At 42.9% G+C, this 11,189-nt stretch overlaps 1 protein-coding gene across 1 annotated transcript in view; it reads left to right on the top strand.

The window, feature by feature from the left end:
• Window positions 1–270: 270 nt before the first annotated feature.
• Window positions 271–11,189, top strand: part of CDHR3 (cadherin related family member 3) — a 67,746-nt gene continuing 56,827 nt past the window's right edge. Inside the window, exons 1-3 of the mRNA XM_074984148.1 lie at window positions 271–340; window positions 5,362–5,564; window positions 10,091–10,259. Coding sequence (XP_074840249.1) covers window positions 271–340; window positions 5,362–5,564; window positions 10,091–10,259 — 442 coding nt within the window. The remainder of the gene's footprint in view (window positions 341–5,361; window positions 5,565–10,090; window positions 10,260–11,189) is intronic.

Genomic DNA, 11,189 nt, shown 5'->3' with positions numbered 1-11,189 from the left:
GAATGATCAAGCCAGCCCTTTGTTAGCTATTTCTCCCACTTTGTCATTTTAAAAGGACTGCAGTTTAAGGGATATTGTACAGTAGGTCAGGAAGGAGCTGGCCACTCAAGAGCAAACAGGCCGATGGTGTTTAGAAACTCCCTTAGATACCACAGAACTTTTGTTTGATTTCTAGCTGGACAGCATAACCAGGAAGAAAAATGTAGGCAGGGCTGAAGCAGGCTGAAGTAAATAAGACCAAGGTCTTCTTTCAGTACACATCCGAGGACTATGGATGGCCAGGTCCTAAGGAAGAGGCAGAACATTTTTCTTCTTTTGGTTTTGTTAGGAGGAATATCTGGTAAGAACATTTTATTGAATTGCTGAACTTAAATTTTTGTCTGTTATAGTTGCTCTTAAGGGATCTAAGCTATATTTCTGAGATCAGAACTTTTGACAAAAGAATTCAAGAAACAGCTATATTGTTACTGAACTACAGTGAGCAATAGGCTGAATCAGTACAACTGACAGGAGATTTCAGCCCATTCTGATGAAGTATATTACTGTTACGATAATCAGAGAGGTAGCCGAATTAGTCTGTATCTTCATAAACAACAAGACATCCTGTGGCACCTTACAGACTAACATCATTTGGGGCATAAGCTTTCATGGGCAAAGACCCTCTTTGATGAAGCGGGTGCTTGCCCATGAAAGCTTATGCTTCAAATTATCTGTTAGTCATTACAATAATATTATACCAGATGCAGCACTCCAGAATAAGATCCCTGTTCAAGGTGAGAGTATTGGGGTGGGAAAGCAGATGAATTTTAAAGTTAGTTTCCTTTAGGTCACTCCAGGCTTTGTTTATATTTCAGCTGTTGGGTAACTGAATTTTAAAAAGTAAAACAGAAAAATTGAGGTACTTTTAAAATTACATGAACTTGACTTATGTTTTTAGCAAGTTTTAAGAAGATCTTGTCATAAAGACGCATATAAAGCCTAATTCTCCCTCGCTTAAGTCTTGTGTAAATCGTAACATTTTATACCCCTTTTCTCATCTGGTAGCTTTTCAAACAGTCATTTACACTAAAAATCAGTCTGGTAGTGTTTTACACCCACTTTGCACAGATGTAATGCCTATACTGAGTGCAAAGCAGAAAAGAAGCAGGTCAATAGAATTTAGACTTTTTTTCTAGGTTAATGTTAGTGGTAACTTTAACAGTTGGTGAATTAAAAACCAACTGACTAAACCTCCTCCCCGACTCACCCAACCCAGACCATGGTATGTTAGGTGGGCAAGACCAATATTTGGTTCAGCATGAAAGCATTACAGTTACACAAAGGATACACCTTCTAACCAGCTGTAAAGAAGAAAGGATTGCTAGTGCCAGCTTTGCTTGCTTGTGTAGACAGTAGTGAGTTACAAGAGAGATTTCTTAAACTGCGGTCTGTGGACCACTTGCTGGTGCTTGCAGTGAGCTGGCTGGTCACACATAGCTAGCTGTCCTCCTTTTTTCTAGTTACTAAATTGCTTTAAAAGAAACTTTTGCCAACTCTCATGAGTCTTGTGCTATTTGCAGTTTTTCTCCTGTAAATCCCAATGGCTGTAATCTACAAATTGCATGAACATCTCAGCTTTCAAAGAGTGAAACCCAAGGGTCACACAAAGGCTCAGAAATCAGAAAGCAAAGCAAGCAATCTCAAACCATAGAATTTTCTTAAAAAGAAATGTGCAGTACTAAGACAAAAGAGAAGATTGGTACCTCAGTGGGTTCTGTTTGATGTTCAGATGTTCGCTGAGCTTGGCAATCTGGTTGCAAACATTTCATTACCAATTGAGGTAACATTGTCAGTGCGCAGTAGATTTGGTGAAAAGTCTTCCGAGACAAGCCTTTGTATAGTCTTTTGGCGTGACCCTAACGAGTGGTTGATTTTGATTGGTTATTCATGGCCTTGAATTTCAACCAATCAATCATCATTGACCATGTTCTCATTGGTTGTTCTTTCTCTATTATCTCTCAAACTCTTGGAATTGAACATTGGGTCTAAGTTGGTGTGCTGGTTAATTGAGTCATTTCCAGAAAACCACACCTCTAGAAACTCCCTTCCTTGCCTAGATCCTGTTTGTCCTAAGACTTTCAGGTTGTTGAAGTCAAATTTATGACCAGTATTGTCCTTGTGTAATGAAATAAATGACAGAGGATTGTGTCATTTCACATCCATTTGATGCTCATGTATACATGTACCTAATCTCCTTCTGGTTTGTCCAATATAATGTTTGGAACAGTTTGAACATTGAATTTTCTAAATCACCTTTGCTTTACATGTACATTCAATTGGATCTTTTGACCTGGCTAGGGTATTTCTCAATGTGTTGGTTGGTTTGTATGCAACTTTAATTCCAAATGGCTTTAGTAGTCTTGATGTCATTTTGGAAATATTTTTGACATATAGCAGTCCTATTCTTTTGGCTGAGAGTTCCCTAGTTGTTGATTTTTGATTTTTGTATAAACATCTTTAAACGAAATTCCTGGGGTAACCGTTTAGTTTAAATATATGATTAAGATGTTTCTCTTCAGCTTCCCGTAATAGATTAATGCTGCAGTGGGTTTTAGCTCTGTTGCAGAGGGTTCTTACGCAGCTTCTTTTATGACTGACAGGGTGGTTACTGAAAAAACTGAGAATTTGATCAAAGGGTGTTTCTTTTTGCGCAATGAATACCTGATGAATTAATGACATCCTTTGATGTCACCACATTGTTCACATCAATTGATTTGCAGCTAGCTAAGCAAACATTAAATGAACTTCTACAGGCTGATGAGTCTCAATCAGCATAAATTATTAGCCACAACTCCATAATGGACCTTGTTGACTTATGTCTGGATACTAACCTTGTGTTTGATCGCCACTCTTGGGATTAATTGCAATGCTTGGAACGAATCGCGCTACCAATAATCAGACCAAGCATTTGGATACAATATGTTGATGACACATTTGTTGTCATTAAGTGCACTGATGTAGAGTGTGCCCATAACATTTTAAATAAAACAATCAATGGCGTCACGTTTACTATTGAAAAAGAATGCAATCAAAAACTTCCGTTTCTCGACATGTTAGTGAATCGTAGTGAAACGGGGCACCTAGAAACATCTGTATCTAGAAAAGAAACACCCTTTGATCAAATTCTCAGTTTTTTCTGTAACCACCTTGTCAGTCATAAAAGAAGCTGCATAAGAACTCTCTGCAACAGAGCTAAAACCCACGGCAGCACGAATCCATGACGCAAAGCTGAAGAGAAACATCTTAATCGCATATTTAAGCTAAATGGTTACCCAAGGAATTTTGTTCAAAGATGTTTATACAAAAATCAAAAATCGACAACTACGGAACAATTAACTGGCATGTCGACTTAGACCCAGTGTTCGAACCCATGAGGTTGAGAGATAATACAAAAAGAACAACCAATGAGAACGTGGTCAATGATGATTGGTTGGTTGAAATTCAAGGCCATAAGGAACCAATCAAAATCAACCACTGGTTAGGGTCACGCAAAAAAACTATATAAAGACCTGTCTCGGAGGACTTTTCACCAAATCTACTGTGCACTGATGATGTTATCTTGATTGGTAATGAAACATTTGCAACCAAATTGCCAAGCTCGGTGAACATCCAAATACCAATATGTGTAGTACATTTGCCTTGTGATTTTTTTTTGGTGCCCAAACTCAGTGTTTGGGGTTTGCAATGACAATAATATACATACTTTATTTCCTAATACTCCTATTCTCTATGAACAATTTCTGTAAATATTGGAGGGATATTTTGTGCTCCAAAACTGGAAAGGAGGCAGTCCATGGAATTCTGAAAGGGGTGGAGTAGGATATGAATAGGAAGAGAGTACCCATCACACTCTGTTGCCAAGTGGTCTGAAATATCTGATTAACTCGATTTAAAAGAAATAAGCCTGAATATACATTTCTTACTCATTGCATGAAAACTGTAAGAGACAAATGTGGGAACTCAAATCTCACCTGTCACTCTAGAAAACATTAAAGTACATTTATCTTCAGTGACTTTAAAATATTTTTCCTTAATAAGTTGTGTCAAGGGGACACAGAATCAGTCAGATTCTATATTAGAACATGTTACAAAAGCACACCAGCTGTAAGCCCACATCCCTAGAGACCCCAGAGCCCAGCTCCATTAATAAGGGTCACACACAGGGTCCTTCCAAGTCAGTGTTCCCTGCTGGTTCCAAGCATTCCAGACATTTTGCACTGGCCACTGCGACAGCCTCTATCTTGGTCAACAGCCGAGCATGAACAAAAGACCTCCAGAGCTAAAAGCAGGAAAGCAGGAACATCAGATTCTCAAGCCCAGATCTGTAATAGAGTCATATTCTTGCTGGACACTCATACTATGTGTATAACCTCGAAATAGGCTATTTTGTCATGTGGCTCTTTCTAAATGGCACCACATGCCAAAATAAAGCCCTAGTTTCAGGCATCCCTGTACTCCTCAGGCGATGAGGTTCACAGGGGTGCTGGAATAGTGTGCCCATTATCTCAAAAACTGTTTTGAGACCTAGACATAGGCAGCTATTTTGGGATACCACTATTTAAAGAGGAGAGTCATAAATTTCCCCTTCCTCACCTGCCTGAGCTTCCTTTTCCCCTTGTAGGTTCCCTCAGCTGCAGCTAACAGGATGACTCCCCCAGCCCAGAAGTCCCCTCCCACTCCCCACTCCAAATTCCTAATGGCACTGGAGACACTTTCATTCGTTCATTGTTGCCTCAGGTCCTGGCCCTGAACAGATTGCAATGCGAGAACAGTACCTTGCAAGGTGCTCACTACTCAGGAGGGTTAACCTGTTCTTGAAATTTTCAGGAGCTGCTCAGCACTTGCTTTCTCCTCTGTTAATTTAAGACGAGACTTTTCAGAAGCAGAAGAGCAACAGAAGAGGGTGGAAGGGGAGGGGTCATCTGTAAAAAATGGAATTCACAGAATAATTCTAACAACTTTTAGTCACACACACTTGATTCTCTGACTTTATTTTTAATGCAATTCAGAGCAGAGAAGCAGCAGGGAAGGAGGGTGCCTGATAGGAAATGTAATATGTTCCCAGCTATCGTGTGAATGCAAGCAATGCAGTAACAATATTGCTTTAACATCTGTAAGTTACACTGGCAGAACCACAGCATTTAAGAAGAGAATAAATTGAGTCTTTCATCACAGCAGAGTAGTACAGCAATTTGTATCAGCAAGAGAAGGATATCAGATCATTTGTGTGCACAGCACGACAGGTGTGTGGTCTGTTCTAGCTAACATTCACAGAGAAGGCTTCACAGAAGCGTAATTGCACTTGCCCTTTTGAATTTGCAGGGGGAAGAATGCTGTCATTTAATGGCTTGCCTGCGACAGGCAATGTGACAGAAAATTCTCCAGCTCATGTTTTGGTTCATATGTTTAACGTTACTTTATCGCCATCTCTTTCTGAAGTGGTTTCAGGGTATCCTAAAATAATCAACACAAATCCACTGACAACAGCTTTTTGGATTGTTCCTGGAGATACACATACTTACAAGGTAAGTTTTCAGCTCAGCTTGGACAATGTGATTAATCTGTACACTGATGCTTACTTACTCTTTGGATTACTGGGAGCTGATATTGGTACAGAAGTTATTCATGTATCATCTAGTTGCAAGATTTGCAAAAGTGGATCAAGGTATCTATTACAGGAAATTCAGCTCTTCTAGCACCTGACTAGCTGATAGTGTTTCCAGCCTTCAGATTGGTGCTGGGGAAAAACCTAAACAAGCCTCACATTTGATCCATGCATCAGAGAAATCATTGTTTTAAAAGCTGCTAAGGTGAATAAAAGCACCTGGGACCTGATTCTGATCTTAGCAACCCCCATTTGGATTAGGGTGATGTAAAATCACAATCAGACCCCACTGAATCCAACTTGTTGCGCTAGAACAGAATCTTACAAACTCACCTCACTGGGGAAGATTGTCAAATTCAATCAACAGCTGAATCCAGTTTAATGAGCCCCTTGAAGGCTCCTTCAGTACTGAGGAACCATTGGGTTGCATACAGCTGCCCTACAGATGAGTTGTGGTCCTCCTGGCTGCTGATGCAAATGGCATGTGGGAGGAAAGGAGGTATAGTTGGGGACCCAGATAGCTTCAGTTACTGGCAGGGCTACTGGGGACTCTGCACAGCAGCGCAGCTGGCACAACCTAGAGTAGTTCTCAGCGTTCCCTAACTTACTGGGGGACAGGTAGATCAGCTGCAGGACCTGAGGCATAAGCAGTTAGCTTAAAGTAGAAAGGTGCAGCCAAGCCAGATAGAGGTTTGGCCTATATTTAAACAATAAGATTGACCAGGCCTTATTGTTCAGGGCTCTGAAAATTTTCATACTCTGTGCTGGAGGTGAGTTGACCTAAGCCTATGGTAGATGCAGCTAGAGTGACAGAAGAATTCTTCCATCAACTTAGCTACTACCTCTCCAAGAGATGGATTACCTGCATTGATGGGAAACAAGTGATCAGATGGCCCAATATTATTGGAATCGCCCCACTATTAGGGTCTTTGTCTTCTATAAATAACTAAATGCCCTCCCCTCCCCTGCAACCGTCTCAATTCCTTCCATTTGCTATCAGGTCATCCTAATGGAAAACCGCTTGCTGTAGATATAGGAAGCATCTACACTGCAGAACCATACCTGTGCTGCAGTAATGTACATGTACCCCAGGGACTCCACTGGCAATTACTAAATTCTGCAAACTAGCAGGCAAGTGAACAAACATGATTTAAAAAGCCAAGATGAGGCAGCACAAATGTAATTAGCTCATTTACTAGACAAGCACAGTGAGTGTTACTTATTTATGCTATTGCATAGTATTCTAATGAATGTTTAGTGCTCTGTTTTGTAAGATTAATGAACTCCAAGTAATGAGCTGTCCCAGAACTACATTCGGCTATTAAATCTTTGCTGAGATAAGGAGAAAGTCTGTTTTCAAGCATGAATTATGGGGCCTGACAATGAGAACCTTGCTTTCTGAAGCACATTTCTTACAACTGTAACTGTCCTAAGACAACGATAACATATTTTCCTGACCCCTTTGGGAATATCTGAGGAGGCTACAGTGATTGATAAATGAACCTCTTTTATGTGCAGCATTTCTGCTTGATTCCTTTCCCGGTCACAGGCTACACTGTAGTCTGCATCATTACCCACCTACACAGAGGTCAGGATGCTATCGCACTATGGAGCTTGTACTATGGGCCAACAAGCCCCCTGGGCAGTTAAGGCACAGCATGCTAGTGCACTGTCATTTTACACCCCAGCTTGATTACGTACTAATTGCAGAGACCAGCCCTTTGTCTTAAGAGAATATTCCCATTCAGCAGAGGCCATTTGGAATAATTGAGAATGTATTGGCTGGCTGAAGCTCCTTTGATGCTGTTGTGATGATACTTGTTCTCTGTTTTCACTGCCCTCACTGCAGTGCTGTTTAAGCAGGAAGAGAGCATGGGGAGATTCTTACCAGCTCCCCACCCACATGACAAAAACTGCAGAGCAGGATCCCCATACATTATTCAGGAGCATGCCGGTCCATGCACCATTAACCAGCCCAACAGGGCTCCTCACAGTACCCTCAGTTGGTCTGACTAGGTTGCAAGGTTCCTACTCTGGTTCTAAGCAGCACCTGAGGGCTTATTCCCTAGGGACTCCTAGCCTCTTCCTGAATCTTTCATAACCTCAGCTCATCTGCTGGGCCACCCTTCTTGGACTCTGTTCACTGAGTACAGCTTCTGGCTGGGTCAGTCCGGAGTGATCCCTTCCCTGAGATGCCACAGTTCAAATTCTTTAGAGCACAGCCACTTCCCCCAGTGGCGGGTGGGGAGCGGGACCCAGTCCCATCCACCGCTCCCGCTCCCTACCAAGGAACCATTGAGGTACGTGTGCTGCACCTGTTTACTAACTGCTGGTCTACATCTTCCTAGGCCACTTTCCTGTAGCCCATCATAGCTGAGTTCCAGAAGCTCCTTCCTCACTCCCCTGGTCCCTGCCAGTAACTACCTGCTTAGTCTTAGCAGCCAACCAGAAGCTACTGTTGTGCTCCCTGGTCTCTGCCAGCAACTGATTTGTGCAGCCCTTTCAGCCAGCCAGGAGCACCTCTTGGTTTCTCCTCTTCTTTGGTAGTGGACAATTTGGCAAGTGGTGAGATGGCTTGCTGATGAAATTAAAAGTGATCCTCCTGCAAAGCAGCAACAGAATGTCCAGTCATTCCCCACCCCCTGTTGATTCACAGCACCACTAAAAAACCGTCCAACCTTCCTGCTGTAAGCAGTCCTTTCCCTTTGCTGGGACACAGCCCTCCACTCATGACCGTCTAAACTTCTCAGCTCCCTGTAGCTCAGAGTTGGCCCCATTCATTTATCCCACTGCTCACAAAAGTCTTTACTCCTTAGTTACAGGGGTTTATACAGTACTTCCCCATGTGCCGTAACAGAAGAGGTCTTCCCTCATCTATAGACCCCAAACCCAGAACCCCACAGTGACTGGGCCAGAACCATAACACTACAAGCCAGGGCTCTCAGGCTTTCTGGGTGGCAGGTACCCACCAGACCTGTTGGCCTCCACAGGCAGTAGGGTCCCTAGAACTCTGATTTACCACAAGGGGCACCCAGAGCTCTCAGCCACCAGACCTAGCCACAAGGTGTTGGGGGCACTCCTGGAGCTCCCAACAGCTGTGGGGGGTACCTGGAGCCATCAGCTGCCTTGGATGGTCAGAGTGCTGGAAGTCTGAGCTGCTGGGGCTGTGGTGGGGGCCCTGGAGCTGTCAGCTGCTGTGGCATATAAGCTGGACACCCCCTTTCCAGTGAGGCTTGGGCTGTCATCCTCCGCCTCAGGCTTGAACTGTAAAAGTCAGACAGGTTCTGGGCTTCCATGAATTTTTTTTATTGCCCATGACCCAGCTGTGACTTTTAACTAAAAATATCCCTCACAAAATCATAATGTTAACAATAATTGATCTAGAGTGCTACATATTCTTGATCCACATCCCTCACCTTTTCTATTAAGTGAATATCTATATATGTCACTATACTCCTGTGCAATCCTCCATCAAGTCTTTCTCAAAGAATTTCTGTACCGGGAACCAGCATTTGTTCTGTCTAGACTCTATGAACTCCTTTACTGTGGGGCTCTATGCTGCATCTGGCCCCCATAATAGTTAGTCTCGCTCACTGAAGAGAAAGGCTGCCTCTTACAAAGTTCTATTCTCTGGGTCCACCAGGTCTTAATTCCGCTCTTAGAGAAGACTTGTCACCTCCAGGGGCTACAATTCCCAGAGTATCGTTCCTTAAAGGTGCAGAATTTGCAATGATGTGAAAGACTCTTAAAGAGGCAGCACAACCTATAAAGGGAACAATTGCTTCCCCCACCCCACCAAGGAAACAAGAATGCCCGTCCTCTGCACAGAAGGGTAACGTCCTGCGCTTCTTGCCAAAGCCACTGTCCTCTCTCCTCTTTTTTCCATCATGCCTACACAACCTTTGTCACTTACATTTTTACTTATACTTTCTACCCATTTGTCTCAGGTATTGCTTCATTATGCTGCACACTAACTTTGCTGATTAACTATAGTGTCTTACGGAGGTTACTTCTCTTCTTCCTCTCATACCCATCCCCACTGTCTTGTTTCCCAGCTTTTTGTATCATATCCAAAATTAGTTTCTCTCCCCTCAGGGCAGGAATCTTGTATTTTGCCTATACTGGGAAGTCCTTAGCAAATCTAGTAGCTTCTTTGCAACTCCTGCAAACCTCATTTGCATTAAGTGGTTCTTTTTGATTTCTTGATAATTTCCAATACATACTAAAGAAGAACATTTGAATTGCACTTCTATATAATACATGGCGTTTTACATTAATATCTGAACCCTTGGACAGAGCTCAGGTCAGCAATAAACAAAGGATAATCTATGAGTCTACTCTCCACTTGCCAAAAGAAAATGTTCATTTTAATATGTGTTTATTCCTATATACAACATTTACAGATTTGATTGCATAGTGTGCTACTAATAATTTGTTACATTTCAGGTTGTTACCACTGGAGATCCTGTCCTAGATTATGAAACTATGCCACACAGCTTTGATTTGCAGATTTACGTTAGAGATACAGCTGGGGCAAGTGACCTTCAAATACTTACTGTTCACATAACAGATGTTAACGAACCTCCTGTGTTTCATGGCAATTTGGCAGAACAAAGTAAGAGAGTAGCTTTGAAGTAACAAAAGAGATTCATGTGTGAAATTACAACGTTGGGAAACTAAACCTTCATTATTAAACGTTATAGGTAACGCTTCCAGAGATACTTATGGTTAACATTGTCCAAATATTTCCATTGTCCAAATATTTCCATTCTCGAGGGCCACTGCTGACACCTATGTTTTATGTTTTCCCCTGTTCTCATGAAGGGAGTGACATTTCCCCCCAGGACTTTCACTAAATATGGGCCAGGCATTTTCAAATACCAAAAGAATGAAAGGAAAGCAGTATCAGTGATAACAGTAAATATTTATAAACTTTTTTTTGGGGGGTTAACTGAAGCGCTTAGTGGCTGTGTCTACACGTGCACGCTACTTCGAAGTAGCGGCACTAACTTCGAAATAGCACCTGTCGCGGCTACACGCGTCGGGCGCTATTTCGAAGTTAACTTCGACGTTAGGCGGCGAGACGTTGAAGTCGCTAACCTCATGAGGGGATCGGAATAGCGCCCTACTTCGACACGTCGAAGTAGGGACCGTGTAGACAATCCGCGTCCCGCAACGTCGAAATTGTGGGGTCCTCCATGGCGGCCATCAGCTGGGGGGTTGAGAGACGCTGTCTCTCCAGCCCGTGGGGGGCTCTATGGTCACCGTGGGCAGCAGCCTTTAGCCCAGGGCTTCTGGCTGCTGCTGCTGCAGCGGGGGATTCATGCTGCATGCACAGGGTCTGCAACTTGTTGTCGGCTCTGTGGATCTTGTGCTGTTTAGTGCAAGTGTGTCTGGGAGGGGCCCTTTAAGGGAGCGGCTGGCTGTTGAGTCCGCCCTGTGACCCTGTCTGCAGCTGTGCCTGGCACCCTTATTTCGATGTGTGCTACTGTGGTGTGTAGACGTTCCCTCGCAGCGCCTATTTCGATGTGGTGCTGCGCAACGT

Source organism: Carettochelys insculpta, chromosome 1 (assembly GCF_033958435.1).
Source record: "Carettochelys insculpta isolate YL-2023 chromosome 1, ASM3395843v1, whole genome shotgun sequence".
Classification (NCBI taxonomy): Eukaryota; Metazoa; Chordata; order Testudines; family Carettochelyidae; genus Carettochelys; species Carettochelys insculpta.
Note: the sequence above shows the minus strand (reverse complement) of the source record. Positions and strands in the feature narration are given on the sequence as shown.